At 33.9% G+C, this 20,809-nt stretch overlaps 1 protein-coding gene across 3 annotated transcripts; it reads left to right on the top strand.

The window, feature by feature from the left end:
* Positions 1–3,728: 3,728 nt before the first annotated feature.
* Positions 3,729–19,657, top strand: LOC125070995 (uncharacterized protein CG45076-like). 3 transcript variants are annotated; one of them, XM_047681036.1, is made up of 11 exons: positions 3,733–3,874; positions 6,047–6,130; positions 12,510–12,704; positions 13,747–13,859; positions 14,741–14,877; positions 15,139–15,300; positions 17,399–17,600; positions 17,828–17,873; positions 17,961–18,455; positions 18,533–18,645; positions 19,154–19,647. In XM_047681036.1, exons 1-11 carry the CDS (start codon positions 3,809–3,811, stop codon positions 19,287–19,289), a joined length of 1,749 nt encoding a protein of 582 aa, XP_047536992.1. In that variant the 5' UTR covers positions 3,733–3,808; the 3' UTR covers positions 19,290–19,647. The 3 variants fall into 3 exon arrangements, with proteins under 3 accessions (XP_047536994.1, XP_047536995.1, XP_047536992.1); XM_047681038.1 differs by lacking the exon at positions 6,047–6,130 and having other exon boundaries at positions 3,729–3,874; positions 19,154–19,644; XM_047681039.1 differs by lacking the exon at positions 15,139–15,300 and having other exon boundaries at positions 3,732–3,874; positions 19,154–19,657.
* The last annotated feature ends 1,152 nt before the right edge of the window (positions 19,658–20,809 follow it).

The raw sequence follows: 20,809 nt of genomic DNA, 5'->3' as shown, positions 1-20,809 counted from the left end.
GGATGCATCTAATTTTGTTGTAATAATTTATAATATGATTAAGTATTTTTTTTTTAAATATAAATTTACAGTTAATATTAAAAGAAATAAATATTATTATTGTTAATTCTGATAGCAGATTACATTGCTGACATTTTAAACGCCATTTTTTGACGATAAATTAAAATCCCCTCGAACAATGATATCTCGTATATTCAAGGTCAATGTTTTTTATTCGTCTTTACTCCTGTGATTGGAATAGGCTTATGGCTGTAGTGATTGTCTATGCAAGACATATCACCTACAATGTTATTGTACGTGAAATATCAAGATGATATTATTCTGTAATTATCAAAAAAATTAGCGGATTAGAAGTTATCATAATAGATCATCAGCTGCGAGCAACAAACTTAAGAGAAATAGAATAAAAGAGAATTAAGGTAAGAAGTAAGTATTTATATTTTATTTGGCTCCTGTGAAATGTTAACAATTGACTAATTGTGGTACGCCATTTTGATACGTGTATCCTATAAATTTTATAATAATTGTTTTAGTTTTGACATTTCGCGATCGTATTTTTCGGTGAACTGCTGTGTTTCTTTCAGAATACCTATACTATAGTTTTCTTGTGGTCGAAGTAAGTATAATATCGAAAGATCATTTACAATGATAGTTAGGGTTTTACCAAAGTGAAAGTTAAATATCAAATAAATGATATATTTTTTAAAAAAGTAAAAAATAATAATAATTAACAAGTGAATGAATTATTCTGCTCAGATTTACTTATTTAACTATTATGTAACGCTATATGCTAAGCCGAACCAGGCCAAGCCAAGCCTTGGAATTGAATAGCAGTTATGCAAAAGAAACTGTCACCCATGGCAACCGAAATTTTGTTCTCCCTACTTTAATGATAAAACTTATCATTTTGCTGAAAAACGCAAAAGTCTCGTATTTACAAAATTTGACCTTGAATAAAAGTTTTTTGTAAGAATGTTTTCGAAGGGGACTTTTCACATTTCAATTATTATTGTGTTCAGGACAGTCGTACATAATTTCAGCTCAACAGATTATTGTAAACTTACCCTTACTTTTAACTAATTTTAAGGGACTTATAAATATGTAGGTATCTTAAGAGTTTTGCTTTTGAGAGCTTTTGTACACTTGTACGAAATCAATGATCTTAATTGTTTAGTCATATCACAAACTATTTGCTTCATACGTAAGAAACTTGGAACGAAATGAAAATGAACAAGATGTAACCTTAACCCTTATTAAAGTATTGATTCGAAAGATATAGTCTGAATTATGTGTCTTATCTTAATAATCTGAATAAATATTAATAATCAATTGCGAAAAATAGCTTCGCTAATAATAATTAATGGTTTTTTAATCGATAAAATGATTATTATGGGTGTACTTACACTTACAACCTTAGAGGAAAGATATGTTATCGCGGACTTTTCTCTGGGCCTTTTAAGACGTAATGTTTTTTTAGTACATTGTTTTGATGTGTCTCCTAAGGTTTACCCATGTAAGTATATGAAAGCAGTTTTTGTATAAAACACCATCGTAGCTCTGAGCTCAGCCATTTTGTGAGAAATATTTACAAGTCATATAATATAAAATATGGGAAAGTTTAAATAATAAAATAATATACATACTTTCGTCGTTTTTGTATTAGTGAAAATCGTATCAAAATATGTTGAGTGGTTAAGGACAAGAAAGTGATTTTGTTTTATGTTTAAAAAGTAGATATAGATTTCTTAAACGAACTTGATAACGAATAGCTTGAATAGTAAAAAGCAGTTATTCATATATATAGTATGAGGTTGATAAGATAAAAAGAAACAATGGAAATGGCAAATGTAGAAATAAACAACCGAAAGCGGATAACTAACATAACCCCTGTAAAGTCAACTCGATCATCAAAGGATGTCAATGTAGGTATATACGGAACGATATATCAAGGCAAAAAATAAACTCAGAAAATCCTATAGAGGGCCTAAGTAGGTACAACACTTTTTTGCCTAACTGACAAATTAATTGCTTTAGGTACTTAGGAAAGAAATACAAAGTGCAGTTGCCGAAGCTGTTCAAATTACAGTATCTAATTATTTTTCAAAAGAATTTGACTTAATAAAGAACAAGCAAATTGCATTAAAAGAACTAAAATCCACGGTTGAATTCACCAGCGCTAACTATGTAATGTAAAGGTAGATTTGAAAACGTGTGAAAGTTAGATGAGAGAATTATCTCAGGAAAACAATTATTATTATTATTATTTATTATGTTTATGGCTTCTGTCAGGAAAACAAGAGAGAACTCCGACCTATCAAAACGTGTGACATTACTGGAAAAACATTCCCGAGAAAGTAATATTGTAGACAACGGTATTCCCTAAAATTAGTAGGTACCTATCTAAACCAGAGGCGCCTGGAAGAACTACTGGTACTGGAAAATATATTTAATAATTAGTGTTATTGGATAACAATAACACTAATTATTTCAAACATTACAATGTTACTATAGGTGATTTCAATTTGGGTTTCATAGAATGAAAATCTGTGGTGCTATTACGGTTATAGCATAGAAACTGTTACTAGCAAATATTTGTTGCAGATTGATATCAAATCAAATCAAATAAAAAAATCACTGCAAACTTTTATCAATCAATCAAATATATGAAGGTGTAGGTTAATAAAGAAAATGTGAACACGGTTTATATTCTTTTTTTCAATCATAACAAATATGCTCTTTATGTTTAAGTATAATTTATTTTAGCTTTATTCTTACAGTTTTTTTTTTATATATAACATAATGAAAATGTTGTAATTTTTAATTACGAAGTTCTTCTATCAGAAGATTATTAATATAAATCAATTATTTTCTTCATAACTGAGGTATAATTCTATTTTGGTCTGAATAAAATAAACAATCCGTTAGGAAAATAATGAAAATGAATAATACAGCTTATGAAAAATATATTACTATAAAGTGTACATATATGCATCATTGTCTTTATTTAGAGGGATCAACCTAGGCGGTTTCCACGAGGCGCCGTCTTTTGGAGGACGTCAAGGTCTACATGGCTCGCCCCATGCCTTCTTGACATTTAACCACTTAATTTGAATGCCCATCTTTACTCATCTAATAAAAAATACAGTTTACATTTATTTTTATTTACAAATATAAAAGGACTCCAAATATAAGACTAACCCAGGACGCCTTGATGGTTAAGGCCGTATCTGATCATCATTATCGATATGGTAAGTACGGCAATCTTAGGATATATTATGTTTCACCATACCTTCTTCGTATTAATAAATAACTAAAATAAATCTTAGCAACCAATACAAAAAAATTACGTATTTAGGTACTTTCATCAAAATTCTATTTATATCAAATCTTATCATCATACTTTAATTTCAAACCTATAATGTTAAATGATTTTTATTGTGATGTTCAGAACATTTACTAATCGAAATTAATCACCCTAACGCTTCGTCTAGTTCGTCTTTTTTATCAGAACGCTGGGCAACTGAATATTGTTTGTGATTCATGCGTGATAAACATGCTTGGTTATTTTGATTCAATCCATGGTCTTCCATTGCATTCCACAGAAAGTATGATTATCCTTAACCCATTTGTGACATCATATCTAGATATTTTATAATACTGTAGCGTAAAGTTTGGGAGGAATGACGTGAAAATTGCAATGACAGTGATCTAAAAATAAGGTCGTTGACGTAGCGCGGCCGCCATAACGCGCTCCGCAGTCGAGGACCAACCGTCGCGAGTTTCAGTCGAACGATCACGAGCAGCAACCATGGTTTACGAGAGTGACTTCTACACGACGCGCCGGCCGTACCGGCCCTCCAGCTACAGCGTGTCGGTGAGTGCGTCGCCTTCTAACACCTACCGAGCGTGCACCTCGCTCCAATCTTTTCCCGGGAGCCGGACGCCCTCGCACCAAGTCGACCCTCGTCATTTTCATATCTTTCGCTAAAGTAGTGTCTTAGTGTAGCGGTCGTAGCTTACAGTGGCAATAGTATTTATCAAGTTACTTCTTCTCATGTGTTGACAGACAGCGATCTATGTCGCTTGTAAACATTATTGCTTTATAAGTACCAATGTCCAGCCGCACCGAATTTCGTTTACTAGCGTAGGGTTCGATAGGACGTCGCGGTAGCTATCCGCAAGTGGGTCAGATCGAATCGAGAAACAAAGATCGGTAAGCGGAGCTACCGGGCGCGCCAAATATAGCCGCGGCTGGAGCCGCCGTCCGCCCGACTAACGGCGACTTCTCCGCTTGCAGCGGATGGGTGACTGGGATCTGGTGCCGTCCGTGCCGCGGCCGAGTCTGGTTCCCGACCCCGTGACTGCGTACGGCCGACGTACCAAGCCCGGCGCTCGCGTCTCCATCCTCGATCCCGTCGTCAGGCAGAACATACCGCCGAAACCGGAGTCTAAGCTGACACCTCTCGCGCCGTACGTTTCTCCGCGCGATCAAACACGAGAGCGTGTTCTGTCCGCTGTGGGCCATCACGAGCGCGCTTACGCGGCCGATCCTCTGGGTACGCCGCGCGATCACATGGACGTGGTGCTGGCGCAGGCGCACGGACGGCCGCTGCACTCGGCGCACCGACATGTCTTCTACAGCAACTACGCCACTTATTGAATCTATCGCAGTCGTTTCGTGTGTCGCTTATGCTAGTCGGGTCGGTCGGGTCGGTGCGAGGGTGCGCAAGAGCTAGCGGTGCTAAGGGCGCGGTTGTTGCAGACGCCGCGCCACTACGTGGTGGTGGACCGAGACCCGCTGCCGAGGCGCGCAGAGGAGCAGTACTCATACTCTTACTCGAGCACGTCGGAGCGGTCGGCGGGCAGCGGGCTGCCCCAGCGCAGCTCGTACAGCAACACGGTGGAGCGGCGCTCCGCCAACGGGCCTGGTGGCTACTCGTACACGAGCGAGCGGTCTAGCAGCCTCGGTGGCCCCAGCGGCTACTCCTACTCGTCGTCCACAAGCGGCCGCCTGCCCTACGGCACCACCTATCGCCACTACTCTTACCGCGTGTAGCGCCCCGGCTCCCGACCTCCCGACCTCCTCGTCCTTACACCCCTAACCCTGAATATTTCCTTGACCTAATCAGTATTCGCTAACGCAATGTGATCGCACTACTTTACTTATTGTTACAAGTGGTCATGATTTTTAATAGCTTTTTATGTTTTAGATTAAATTTTTCTATTTAAACGAATACTTTTGTGATTTAGACTGAATTTTTAATAAAGCTTGCATTTTTATAATTATATTTCCTTTGTTCTTACAAACCCAAAGAATATCGATGATGAGCTCGATATTTTTATTTACTAACAAGCTGAAAAATTACAATTTTAAAATAATCTGATTAATAAACAAATGATAGTAATCTTATATTCTTTCAGTACTTCTTCAGTCCTTTCTCAAATACATCACTGACTGTCATAAAATCTCGAACATCAGAATACATGAAAAGCAGTAACTATTTATTTAAAAGAAATTAGACTCACAATTATTTTTTATAAACAAACGAATGTTACACACACACAAGTTGAAATATAAATACTACTTTTGAATTACACGTGATATAGGATTTCAATTTCTTGAATATCTATTCACTAAGTACCTAGATATTTAATAATGAATAAAACCAGTTCGAAACAATAAACATTATTTTTTTAACTGTAAATTGAAATAAATAAATATTTTAATGGTTTGCGACAATAGTTATGAAGGTATAATTTTTTTATTATAGATTTTTCGATTTTTAATTTCTTTTTATCAATAATCAATTTCTTATGCTTTAGTTACAAATATTTCTGAGCATTATTCCAAAAAAAAACAAACCAATAGCAAAAACGAATAAGCCGATTTCGCCTTTTAAAATATATACATACCTATTAAAGGATACATAAAAGTTAGATCAGTTATTATTAACTTTACGATTATACATTAGAGGTTAAATATTAAATTAAGGCGTATATTAAGATTTGATAAATTCCATTTTCATTATGACGCCGCTGCCGACAGCCGTTGACGTCCGTGTACTATCTCTCATCCCTTCTACCGTATTACAATATCCCGTATGTACAATACATACCCAGGCTGTCTCAGGTGAGTGATGAGATGTAAATCGCAATAGAGTTACGCATCCTTTGTAAATACCATCAAGCACAGAGCTTGTATGCGCCACATAAGCGTGTTCATCACAACATATGTCGCCGCAAAAACACCACAGCTATGCACCTTTAACTGCAGCTTTGTAAGCTTCAGTCATAGTTCACTCATGTCATTCGCCATTATTATTTTTTGGTAGAAAATTTGGCGTTTCTATATACCATAGTGAAATATTAATAAATAAAAATAAATGTCTATGGTACGGGATATGGAGCATTATCAGGGATAGATTTCAATTAATAAAGTACTTAATTAAAAATTTTATATTATTAATATTGATTTAATATGTAATCTTAAGTTATTTGATATTAGATGATGATAGATGATAGTAAATAGCAACTTTATAGGTTCGATCCCTATTGTCTATGAAAATAGTTTTATATTCAGATAATAAATTAAATTAGTCGGTAATTTAATAAAACACAATCCTATTTTAATCTTACACCGTAATTCATGATAAACGAATAATAGCTGAAACTGCGAAACACATTTAGTTTTAAAATATTAAGTTATAGAAATCGTATCCTAGTCAAATTCTTTGCACCATCTCTACCATCGGCCAATACAGAGCCAGGGGTACGGTGTTTTATTATTTATTATGGTTGCAATTTGCACCAATATATGTCCGACATTTGTAATAAGTAGTAGTAAATGAGTTAGTGCACAATTATCTGTTCCATCGTTGTACTTTTTGCCGACTTCAATAAAAAGGGTTTTTAAATTCGTTTACAAACAAACAAAGGTTAGATATAAAATTCCAAAAGCAGGTAACTGATTAATTAAAGTAAAATGATATTATAAATATATCAATATTTTTTTTTTATATGTTGAAAAGTTTATTTTTAACTAGTCACGACAGCTGTCGCCTTTCTTTTGTAATATTTTTAATTAATTATCAAACTCATTTAACGCAGTTTGAATGGCAAATGACAAGATCAATCGTCACTATAATGCATTAATTGGCGCAGTCACGAGCTGTAGTTATCACTACCGGTCTGCGAGCCAAAGATTGATTGATCCTTTCGCTGAAGATTGTACGAGGAATACTCATTTGCTGTATTAATAGTTTACGGTGTAATTTAATATTACTGATAAGTTTAATTTGCGCTTCCAGTATTTCAACATACCTAGGTTTCTGAAAAGCCATCTCAAACCATTCTGGATCCTTCTAGAGAATCAATAAACACCGGACGGTAATGACAACGCTCTGACATAGAATATTTTTATTATTAGTTCATATTTTCTCTAAACACGAATCAAGAAAATTTGCACACGACACTGCGAAAAGAGGTGAATAACCTTTAATACAACTTGATTGAATTTAATCGACCATAACATACATGTTTTATGTTTATGTTATAACATACAAGTAAAACCGTAAAAATAGAAACCGTAAAATATATAATCTAATATTATAAATATGAAAGTTACTTTGTCCGTTCGCCTTCAATATTATTAAACATATTTTGTTAAAGACCTGAAAGAACATAAGTAAATATAGGAGCTTACGGAAAAATTCAAGGTCTGCGGGAAAAAAAATGGACACAGAGCACTCGCGGGAAGCATTCAGTATGTAATAAAAGTATTGTCGTAGGATCTTTATATTTAGAAATCGGAGCCGTCTATTCTACCTTGAAAAGTTAGTTAATTCATATTTGTTTTAAATAATCCATTTTCATTCATTCAAATTTGGTTGAACTTATAAGTAAGTCATGTATTATTGATGACTAACAATATTTTAAATATTACAGATTTTGTTATTGTGTAGATAGAAAATGTTTTCTTTGATTTCATAGTTTGCAAAATTAAAAGTATAAATCCTAGGATATATATTATAAGTATACGATATTATGTATTATGTATTTTATTACATCTTTAAACAATACAAAAGAAGTTTTACAGGCTATTGAAATAGCAGTAACGTGAGTGTTACTGCTCGTTGGTGTTATGGCACTACGCCAAATTCAATAACGAAGTTTCCAAATATATCTAGAGCGTTAATTGCTGTGTAATTTCTATAGAAACGAATCATTCAAGCAACTTATGTATGAAAAATAATTATTTATCAATATAGTATACAATTACAAATTATTTAACAGTTTTAATAGAGGTTTTTTTTGTGTATTTGCGTTAGAAATTTTATTGCAAAATTCATTAAGCCGTAAATTTATTTTTGACACATGTATTCAATGTCGTATTTTTTATTATCTGTGTCGTTAGAAACAGTTAATTTACTATTAAAATTCTCAAAAGGAAACAAGAATATCTACCTAATTAATAATTTTCTTACCTTTATTGTAAAATCAATTTAATACATCTGATATATTTTTTATATTGTATTTATTTATTTTTTATTTAGAAATAATTGGGTAGATACATATATTCCAAATAAATATTTGTATCTCTATAAATTCCGACAATGACCTTGCCGTGTTAACTATAAAAATAAATTAAGTAAACACAGCTTTGCCACAAATTAGCGTTTAAGTAAATAATTAGCCGGATGTCTAATATCCCGGACTGAAAACAATGGCGTTGCTGGAAATTTATCAAGGGAATCGGTATTGGCAGTTGACCAAAGGCCAAGTGAAAACATCTACGCATTACGAAAACTACAATAAACATTTTTACGTCGTACTAAATTATTGCGTTAGGTATAGTTGACTTCAGCCAATGAATTTTGTAGTTAAATAATATTTCATTTTTATATATGCATTGTAATCAGATACCTACCTACTCGTTCTGACGGGCTGTGTATGTAAACAGTTCATTTAATCAACGTATATTCTACAATGCTTTAAATGTGTTTTACTATTATTTTTTTAAATGCAATACGAATACTATTTAAGTTACTGATCCAATCGTCAACAACAACAAAGACAACAATGGTTTTAATTTTATATCTACTAATGAAAAAAATACTATTATAGTTAATTTTATAAATGCTAGTAACTAGTTTTGATCCACTGATTATCCACCAATCAGCATTAGAGAAGCATGGTGAATTAAATTCGTAATCTACCCCGAAAGGTCGGGAAGGCTTTAGCTTAGCAGTTACCTAAAAAAAAGTTAATTATAACGACGTAACCAGTGTACAGATACACGATTGGTTCACAATAAGTAAGTTAGTTTTTAATGCTTGTACACAGACACATGATGGACCTAGTTCTTATTGGCACGACACAGATAATAAAAAATATTTTACTAGTTATATTGATAAAATATTCTTTACCTTTAGCTAAAACGTTAGTAAAAAAAAAATCATAAATAAGGAATGGACTAACCTAACCCAACAGATTAATGATGTTAGCATTGCCTTTCAGATATGATAGATATTATATTTAATCTTAATTGTGCCTGCTTATTTAATTGACATAAATTTGAATTAATTAATAATTTCAAATGTTGGAAAAGATTAGCTACCGAGTTTCTTGTCGGTTCTTCTTGGTAGAATCTACATTCCGAAAAATAGTAGCTTTACATTGAATACAATTTTGCAGTCTTTTGACTAGAGTGTCTAACTCAAGTAAATTAACAATTTATTTTACATTTTTCTCTGTATTTCACATCTATTCGGTTAAACAGTCTGCATTCGTGTATTACATTTTATACGTTTATTTAGAAACAAAATTACATTACAAATGAATCCGTTAAGCGAGTCAGATCGTCGTATGCTGTAAAAATAAACTTATTCAAAAATGGAATCAATCACAAACGCTAAACAAATATTTATGAAAAATATAAACATAGGAATATTTTCTCCGGTGTTCTACAGCACGATTCGTTAGCGTGTTGAGTTTTAATCTAATTTTATCCCGACTCGAATCGTATAAGCTATGACTCAGAGGGCTATTGATATCGTGTTTTCTTATAAACTTATGGAGCAGCTAGAGATATGTTTTATAATAATTTATATTGGAAGGGATTAAGTTATCAACCTCGGGATAAAAGTAAACAGTACAGTAATTACAGTTTTAATGGTACAAATTAATTTAAAAAAGTTATACTTATAAGTACCTCTGTCGCAGTAACCAGGGGGTCAATTCTATTAGCTTTTTTTTAATGATAGAGGTACTATGGAAGAGGTATAATGAGGCGGATGAGCGCATGGGCCACCTGATGGTAAAAGTTCACCACCGCCCGTAGACAATAGCGCATTAAGAAATAGTAACCATTCCTTACATCGCCAATCTGCTACCAACCCTGGGAACTAAGATGTTATGTCCCTTGTGCCTGTAGTTACGCTGGCTCTCTCAATTCAGAACACAACAATACGTGGTAGTACTGTTTGGCGGCAAAATATTTGATGAGTGGGTGGTACCTACCCAGATGGGCTAGCGCAAAGCCCTATCACCAAGAAAAAGCTTATAATGGTTCCGGATTCTATTTCAATCCAACTTCGAAAATTCCTCTGAAAAATAAAAACACTCAATCGTAATTTATGGTAAATTCTTCTTATTTATGTCGGTAACCATTGTGATCGCGATTATTTTTCGATACAACTTCGACTATACCGCACTGGATTGTACTCAGTGTTAGTAGAATAGAAGAACGGCTGAACAGCAACGATTATATAACAGTTTCATTTCGATGGCTATAAACTAACAATTTGTTAATAAAACTAGCTCCCAAGGTGCCAAGGTGCAACGTAGGTCCGACTCATATGCGTACCATAGACTATATAAATTACAGCTAAAATTTTACAGCAACATATTATTTAACAATAATTTATTCAATTAGCGGTACTTAGAGTACGTTCAAAATAATAAGTACATGAATAATTCAAGTTGTGAGCAGAATATATAATGATTAATACTATAATATTGGGTTGTCTGGAAGAAATGGCTACTTAGCCATAAGGCCGCCCGTTGTACTCTACTATAATATCTAAATTTTTCTTGTAACATATTTTAATCTGTATCTTGTGGTGTACAATAAAGTATAAATAAATAAATAAATAATACAAAATACATACATACATACTAGAATGTTGTGATTCTCCCGATTACAAACAATTCTATTTAATACATAGTATATTATATACTATATTCAAAAGCAAAATAAACAAATTTGACAGTACATTGCCGGGATGTCATTGGTCGAGAGCTTGATTAATCTATGATATGCACTATGGGTATTCGATAAATCATAAATTTGCGTTTTGAACGTCGACAAAACTGTTATTTGGGAGTAAAATTAAAGTGGAAATAAGTAGTTAAGTGTAAAAGTGTTTTATTATAAATAAAGATATATTAATCAAAAACTCTTAGTAGTGCACAATATAGCTGAGTTATTAGCAAATCGCATGAAATACGTAACGTACGGTTTGTTTATCTTTATTCCTACTCGATTGGAATATAGGTCTATTGACTCACGAAAGCGCGCCCCTTAACGTTAAATATTGTCGACGTGCGTGGTAGAGTGAGTGACAATCCTACTTTAGGATGTCTTAATGCAGACGACGACTAAGACTAAAAGTAAAAACAGCAAAAAATACTCATTATATTACATTTGTTTAGTTTATTTTATCAAAAATTAATTAATTTAAAGTAAGTGTTGTGCCTTCGTAGGTGTCTAGATTTATAATAATTATATTATGTAGTCTATAAAAATATTTGTTTTAAAAGGTAGAGAGCACCAACGGTAACTTTTTGACCGGCTTAGAAAAATCATAGACACTATCAGTACAAAATGAGAGTTAGGCATTAAATAATCTTAAGTTACCTAATTAGATTACAGATTAAAAAAAATGTATACGTTGTTAAAACGATTACATTCTTTTTATTATTTCTTCTCTATTTTCTTTTTCTTTTTTCAATGTTATTTCACTACCTACATCTAATTTTTCACTACATTACTTTAAGACCGAATGACGATAACAATTCTATACATAATCCATTTCAATTGAAACAATATTAAGAGAAGAGTTGAACTATGAATTGAAAATTAATTATAATTTATATTGTTGATACTGTATGAAGTTTCTATTGAAATGACGTATTTCCGCTTTTTTATTATCAGCCCATACACAAATACAGCTGAGCCATGTAAGTACAAGATATACGTCATACTTATGCATGGCTTTTCTTATTAATAACTATATTCGATTTTTTTTTTAATAGTCAGCGCTTAGTCTTAAATTGTAATCATACTTTTACTGCATCTTAATATTCTCTAACAATGTTTTAAGTGTCTCATTTCTTATGTATCGAGCTAATTACTGTAGCTATAAAACATAATACAAATGTACCATTACGCTTTATATTTTTTTTTTTTTTTATTTTAGTATTAGTATTACAGTGGTGTATATTTACAGGATGAACTGATTTACCGTCCGACATCTCGCACTGTTACCCGACTCGTGACGTACCCTGAAGCACCGCACCACGTCGTACGTGTTCGTGTGCGTCCGTCTGTCATCTTGAAGGAACTCGATCGCATCGCGTATCGTCGCCGCCCAGTTACTGCCATCACTGCTATCGATGACTACTACAGATCAGAATCTACAAGAGTAAGCTGTTCTAAGTTATTATAATGTAAATGTCACATTCGGCGCATCATAGGCGTTACACCTAATTTCACTGAATTTTGACAATCATCCAATTAATTCAGCTGCGATATTCTGGTGTAAATATAGGTTCATAGTGGTAAAATTTAATACGCAACATAAAAGTTTTCTCAACGTTTCCCAGCGAAAATGATTTATAAACACAAATTAAGCACATGAAATCTCAGTGATGTAATGATTGACATTATACAAAAATAAATGTTGGAGCGGCCTTCGAAACAATTATGGCTGCAAAATGTAAAATGTTGGCAAAGATCTTGATTGATGATAAACATACAAACTTTCATTAAATTGTTCGTATGTAATGTAGTAACACTAGATATTATGTGAAGTTATGTAATTACTTCAAGATTACAAAAAAATAAGTTCGTTCCTGAAAGATTAAGGATTTAAACATGAAACCCCTAAGATCAAAGCAAGTTTACAATTATATTATATTTCTTAACGCTGAAATACTAAAATAATCTAGACGCTCTTGACCCGTTTACAGTTGTTCTTGTGCTGAAATATTATTATCTTCTTAACGTATTTATTAATAACGATTACACTGTAGTGTCAGACAACTGAAGTTTGCTCGGAATTTATATTTCGTTTAAATATTTAGGTACAGTTTTCTAGAACTGCGCTTTCACTATTCATAATATGGTGTAAAGATAATCTAAAAAATATAATGACCATAATTAAGATAACTTAGGTTAAGTAACTGTCTTGTTAATCAAGCGCTAGTTTATTGTAGGTCACGTAAATTAAGATCTCATTGACAGTCGCATAAATGTCATTCTTTTCGGATCTTCTTTTAAGTAATACCCAGCAGCAGTCTGGAATCACATAAATCTGCTGCTTTCAGGGGTCTTGACGGATTGCTATCATATATGATGCTAAGAATGAGAAAAAAGAGGTACTCTGCTGCATTTCGCCAGTAGGTACCCAGTAGGTATTAGTAAAGGTCACTCTAACCAAATCATAAGATTTTTTAACATTACAGGCTTTCGAAGATGAAACACGTCGCATACGCGCTGACACGGCTTCTCTGCTGCAGCGCGCTCGTTCTGTGGTCCCACGCGCGAAAACCGTAGCTCCACTCGACACTATCTACTCGTGAGTTTGTTAAAACTTACTATACACGTAAATAAATCAAAATATCTCCATTCATATTATAAAAAATATTTCTATGTAAAGCTTATGGTCATACTAAAGAACTTATTATCTGCCGAATCAGCCAATACTAAAATTGATATTAATGAGTAAATCGCCAGAAATATTTTACTGAACTACTGCCCAGGTCGATCGATCACTCCGTTCACTCTTAAGATATTCCGTCCTAGGATAATATCCTAGGGTGCTAAAATTGTGTTAAGTTTTTAATGGAATAAAGAATTTTCCTTTTTCATTTCATTTATACAAACTCAATATGAACGGATATTTCGATACTAGCTGCTAATTTAAGAAATGATATTAATTATAGCAAAGTAACATGCCAAATCGAGCTCACTCGGACATGGTAGAAATCGAAACACCTGACGTAGTTACGTGTCAAGTTTTTTTGGCAGCAACTGATGTAACCTTTTAAAAATAGTCTACCCATTGATGAGTGTATCAGACGCTTCGACACTGACATTGTCTTCACAAATGCGTCGAACATGATTTTGGCAATGCACCACATCATTGTAAACAATACACCTTTGCACAAAATAATCCATACACTTATACAAGGATTTTGTTTAGATCTTACTTTGGAAACTGGCAAATATTTCCAGTGTGGGTGTACGTTTCCCGGCCAAGATTATCTGAGCTTGTGACGTGCAAGTTGTATTGCTCGATAGTTTAATTATAGCAGTTTTAAATGTCAGTGTTTATTACTTTCGGTTCTTATCGTTTTTTATTAGTTTTTTATCCAACTGTAATTACGTCTTCGGCAATCTTTATGTATTATATCAGATTTTATTTTGGAAATGGAATAACTTAACCCATGTCTACAGATACTCTTACGGCGAGCCGGTGCCGTATCGCTTCAGCAATGACGCGTATGTTGCTAAGTTACTGTTGCCTTTGCGCAGCGTTTCAGACAACATTCACCACATTTCATTCTACGCAGAGCCCGCTAAGAAGTTTACAGGTATTCAAAAGTTTCAGAGGTTTACGAAATTTTAAATTAACATGAATATCTTACTAAAGCACAGAGTCAGATGGGATAAAAAGGTGTTGCAGTTTTAAATAATATATATCTTGTTTTTATTTATTTATTTAAATATTTTTCAATCTGTGCCGTGAAAAACCTGTCAGAATTAACTTATTGTCTACCTTTCTTCCTCCCTTTGGTCTATCTAACATTTTTACCCAGTGTGCCCCTGTGTTAAACCGAGGTGTTGCTCGCCAGGACGCGGCCACCTCGCGTGCGTACACTATTCCGGTAAAAAGGCCTTCTCCAACCGCAGGCCTCTCTACAAGGAACTTAGCATCAGGGATGACGTCAACCTTCTCTCGTTTTACGCGAAGAACAGATTGGCGGCCGCGGGTTTGGCCGTAGAAACGGCCACAGGTACTACATAACAGTCGCCTCGCTAGCGCTCGCTTACTTTCCGCATAATGATAAAAAGATAATTAAATGTAAAATGGAGCGCAGTGAGCAACCTCGTAACTCGTTGTACATACGCATTGTCGGTTGTTTTATTCACAATGTAGAAAAAAGTCATTTAACTTTATAAACAGAATCACTCTACCATAGGTACCTTATATATAATGATCATAAAAGAAAGTATTAAATAAAATACGTAATCGAGTATTAATTTTAATAATCTTTTAAGATTTAGTATTTTAATATGTATACAATATCACATATGTACTTGTATATAAGAGTATATAAGTTTTTATATTCTTAGTACCTATGCCAGAAGCTTAGTTCCATCTACAATAAGAAATAATCGGCGTCAGTCGTCGCGTCACAATAAACACACTACACAATTTAAACAAAATAAGAAATATCATTGTTTATTGATAGCGGTCTAAGCCTTTTAGTCGAATAAAAAAAATATTACGACCTACGGACTGACAGTTTAACAAATACACTCGTGGACACATTATATATCATTACAATAAAAACTAACAGTGTTGATGAACTTTTGGAAAAAATACCACATTTTTATAGAAAATCATAAGATAAATCACAGAAAAATATGTTTGAAAGGGAAACATTATTTAAGATCTATTCTTAGGTCCTCGTGATGTATTGTCAGGGTTTAATTTTATAGCTCCACGCAGCCTACTTTACAATGTCTCCCTATTTAATTACTAGTCCTCCACTGCTGTGCTAAGGCCTCCTCTCCCTTTTTCTGGACCATCATTATACTTTCAGCCTTCCATAATTTTGCTTAGTATTTTGCCAACAAATTTAAAATTAAATATTTATTTATTTTACATAAAAAAAGCCAGCCAGATATCATTCAGCTCAGAATCATATGCAACTAAGAATTAAAAGAAATTTAAACTCTTTTTTTTTTGAAATTTCACCAATGGTTAAAGACCGACTCTACTAAATTATTTTTCAACTTTTTTACGTTCTTATCAATATGTCTATGAGTGTACATACCAGACAAGGTTACGAGGCCTCATTAGCGTCTACGTTTCTTAATTACGCTTACCAGCTTCGAAGTGTAGTCGTATAAAACATCAATTAAAAAAACGAGTATAAAAAAAATCAGTGTCTAACACTGGGTGTGGTGTCTCTTGCAGCGGATGATGCGCCGGAAAAGGCGATAGCGGCGCAGTGCGCGTAGCTCCGCCCACTCCCTCGCCAACGACGCGGCGCGGCGCGGACGCACGGCTTCAGCCTGCGCCCGCGCCGCGTACGCCCTTCGCGTCTTTGATCTCGGTATAACACGACCCGACTAATCGATCGTATATATTTTTAATATAACTTCTTTCACAAGTTTCAAATCTATTTTTGTTATCCATTTACAAAAGTTTGATTTAATTGTACACTTCTAGTCGTAGTCGTGGTAGTGCGGTCCGCCGCGACTCGGTGATCGAGACGTCTCTTTTTCACTTAACAGAACTGATTTTGTTTAACAATAAATATTTTACCAGTCTTAGTTGTTTTAATTAGTTTGCATGATTTGAACCTTCATGCTTAAGGTACCCGGGCTTATGCATAACGCTTCGCTTTCTATATTAACGAATTAAAAAAAAAAACATGCATTTGTATTAACATAATGTTGAGAAGATATATATTTAAATATAAGATAATTCTTTTTATAATCATTAAAATATATTGTAAATATTTTTCCTCAGTATCATAGCTGGTGTGTTATAAAATTATAAGCAAATTTGTCAAATCCACATTTCATGCAAAACATCTTTTAAAGAATAAGTACTGTGCACACGGCCCGAACACGCTTTCACACGGATCACAGCATGAGGCAAATCAAAGATTAAAACATCTCAGTCCCATTATCCATTAAGCTTCAAAGCCGGAAACATGGCTAATGGCACTCACGTTGAGAGCGTTACGAGCTGTGCTGCTGCGCTTACTTTCCATTTGTGATCATTGATGCAAAATGACATGCTTCTGCAGTCAGCTGCTAAAGCAACTCATTTCACCAATGATCATGGGTACCACGTGACCACTTACTGCAATGCAGTGAAACTCCTCCCGTGGAGGCCAAGCCGCAAGTTCCAAGCGCCACAGAAGATGGAAGACCCTGATCTGGAATTGAAAGCAGCAAAGGCCGATCGTGAGGCAAGATTTCGGGCAACAACAGCTGAGCCAGTCCTCACACCAGCGGCTGATTTAGCTGAAATCAAACGAAAAAGGCAAGAGGAGGCTCGCGCTGCAGAAGAAAAGTAAGATCTAATTACCTTAGAACTGCAGGATGTAAATTTGATAAACCCGTACCACAACGACCTATACTTTATAGTAACAAATATACTAATAATATACTAAATAAATTTAAAGGCCAAACAATATAAAGGTATAACAGCTAATTTCTATAATTTTCAACCGAAATTTATTAATATATTAAATATAACTGTCATCATATTTTTTACAAAAACTATGTTTATAATTTCAGAGCTTTGAAGGAAGAAGCCAAGCGAGAAGCTGAGCGCAAAGCACAGGTAAACATAACCAAACTGTTAATTTTGATATAAAAATAGTTAGCGTTACTAATGAAACTTTTTATTATTATTTAATTGTTATTTTAGGCTGTACGTGAAGCAGCTGAAAAGAAACGAGTAGAGGAAGAAGCTCGTAAAGCAGAAGAAGCCAAACGTAAAGCAGAGGAAGAAGCACGAAAAGCCGAAGAAGATGCTAGAAAGGCTGCTGAAGAAGCAGCTAGACAGGCTGAAGAAGCCCGTAAGGCAGAAGAAGCTAGATTAGCTGAAGAAGCGCGTAAAGCTGAAGAAGCAAAATTAGCTGAAGAAGCACGAAAAGCTGAAGAAGCTAGATTAGCTGAAGAGGCTCGCTTAGCAGAAGAGGCCCGCTTAGCAGAAGAGGCTAGATTAGCTGAAGCAGCTCGTTTAGCGGAAGAAGCGAGATTAGCCGAAGAAGCAAGGCTAGCGGAAGAAGCTAGATTAGCTGAAGAAGGTCGACTGGAAGAAGAAAGGTTGGCTGAACAACGTAGACAAGAGGAATTAGCAAAATTAGAAGAATTTGAGCGTCAAGCACAAGAAGAACGCGAAGCAGAACTTGCAAGACAGGTATAGATTATAAATTGATATTTTAATCAGATAAATTGTGTTATCAACAATTATTTAATGTTTTTGATGTTCTTTAGGCAGCTGAATTAGCAGAAATTGCGAGACAAGAATCTGAATTAGCAGCTGCACGCTTAGAAGAACTTTCACATAGTGGTTCTGCAAGTGAAAACATAGCCGCTGCTGAAACGAGGTAAATTATACTAATTTCTATATATTAATGTAGTTTCTTACGGACAATTAAAACATTAGGTTAGTGCAACTTTCGACATCAAGCCAAAAAGTTTTTATCTTTTTACTATTAATTACATACCTATCTAATATATGTATATGTCCACTCGTCTAGCAAATTTACTCTGCTTTTTTTACATAAGAGAGCAGTCCGGTCTATTTATAATCTTGGAGCTAGAGATTCCCTTCGGGATGTTTTTAACAGACTAGGAATACTCACTGTTGCACCACAATATATTTACAACAATATTGTGTATATTCACAGTAACATTGAAAATTTTGATAAACTGGCGGTAGCTACACTTAATATAATTTATTAAATGGCGATTCGAAAGCGCTTGTAAAACCCTACTTGGATGATGTATATTTTAATTTTGAATAGACAGGGTAAATAATCTGTCTACATTACTAAACACGATATGGTGATATTGTACGAACTGAGAAATAATGAACTACAATATTTTTTATAGTGAAGTAGCAGATGAACCAATCGTAGAAGAACCTGAAAGTCCAGAAGTAGTTAATGAGACTCCCGCTGAATCCCAAGAAGTCGTAGAAGTCAGCGAAGACGAGAAAGCAGAACCTGATGTAACTGACGAAGAATAATTGTCAAAGCTACGAATTATCTTAATTCTATCTAACATTTTATTGTAACGAAATACTATGTACTTACTATCTTTCTTCAAATAAATAATAATACTTGAATGGCAAAAATTTTAGGTTCAACATTGTAGACTAGATTTTCTAGTTTTGCATTTCCGATAATTATTATCTTGTTTTATACTATTCATTATTCGCTTAGATTCAAGAAAGTGTAGATGAATAATGTAATAGTAAAATGGTGGTGACACAATAAGTAACTATTTATTATCTATAACTTTCATTTGCGTAATACAATTACGTGACAACGAGAGAATTGATTGATTTGTTGTATTGTGATTATTACTACCATTGTTAACAATGTTACGTTTTTACTGTTTTAAGCTAAGTGTTTTATAATGTTATATTTTGTTAAATTTAACAATAAAAGACATATTAACAAACGTACTTTTATTTCATAAATTTGAATTTTCGCCTATTAATTAATTATTCGATTAAAATGGTTTTCATTTGAAAATAATCTAATAAATCTGCATTACCTATATTCAGTTCATTTACCTGTTTTTCAGACAATAAGGCTTTGACCGTTATAGTCTAAGGTCTAATTATATTAAGTCAAAGTTTAAGGACCGACTGAAATATTGTACCTACCTACCTACTAGTAAATTCAAAAAACCTTTTACTATCTGCTACTTTTTACTACGATTGATAGAACCGTTTAGAATCTTACGAATGGATAACCGTTAGTTTGTAAATTTACCACGAGACGTAGCAAATTGATAAATTTAGGAAAATGTGAACGTAAAATAATACAATTTATACCATTACTTCCAAATTATATTGTTATTTATAAATTTATAAACTTGCGGATTTTCTGGTGACATAGTTATATAATTAAAATATTGGAAAGATGTCCGTATCACGATGACATTCTTTGAATACTCAAGTACAAAATTTATTAGTTACAATAAAAAAAAAAAACATGTTTATCCTCATAATGCAACTGACGGAAGATTTACTATCAACTGGCATATTTGAGCCGAGATGACCCAGTGGTTAGAACGCGTGCATCTTAACCGATGATTTCGGGTTCAAACCCAGGCAGGCACCACTGAAATTTCATGTGCTTAATTTGTGTTTATAATTCAACTCGTGCTCGGCGTTGAAGGAAAACATCGTGAGGAGACCTGCATGTGTCTAATTTCAACGAAATTCTGCCACATGTGTATTCCGCCAACCCGCATTGGAGCAGCGTGGTGGAATATGCTCCAAAAACCTTCTCCTCAAAGGGAGAGGAGGCCTTTATCCCAGCAGTGGGACATATACGGGCTGCTAATGCTAAAAATGGCATATTTGTCTGTCTTCCCATATAAGTGTAAAACAACTTACATACAATACAACTCCTCATTCTCATCTTTATTTCTTTAAGTATTTAAATTGTAAAAGTAGTATCATTATACTTTAAATTTGTTTGTTAGTCCGTGGAAACATAACAGACAAAAAAAGATGTTTTAGTTCGATAACTT

This window comes from Vanessa atalanta, chromosome 18 (assembly GCF_905147765.1).
Source record: "Vanessa atalanta chromosome 18, ilVanAtal1.2, whole genome shotgun sequence".
NCBI lineage: Eukaryota > Metazoa > Arthropoda > Insecta > Lepidoptera > Nymphalidae > Vanessa > Vanessa atalanta.
Note: the sequence above shows the minus strand (reverse complement) of the source record. Positions and strands in the feature narration are given on the sequence as shown.

Bases quoted from the DNA above. Each gene is read 5' to 3' on its own strand.
- LOC125070995 (XM_047681036.1), top strand. From the start codon at position 3,809: ATGGTTTACGAGAGTGACTTCTACACGACGCGCCGGCCGTACCGGCCC. The intron at 6,131-12,509 runs GTGAGTGATGAG...GTATATTTACAG, and splicing joins ACATACCCAGGCTGTCTCAG to GATGAACTGATTTACCGTCC. The intron at 14,878-15,138 runs GTATTCAAAAGT...GTTGCTCGCCAG, and splicing joins GCCCGCTAAGAAGTTTACAG to GACGCGGCCACCTCGCGTGC.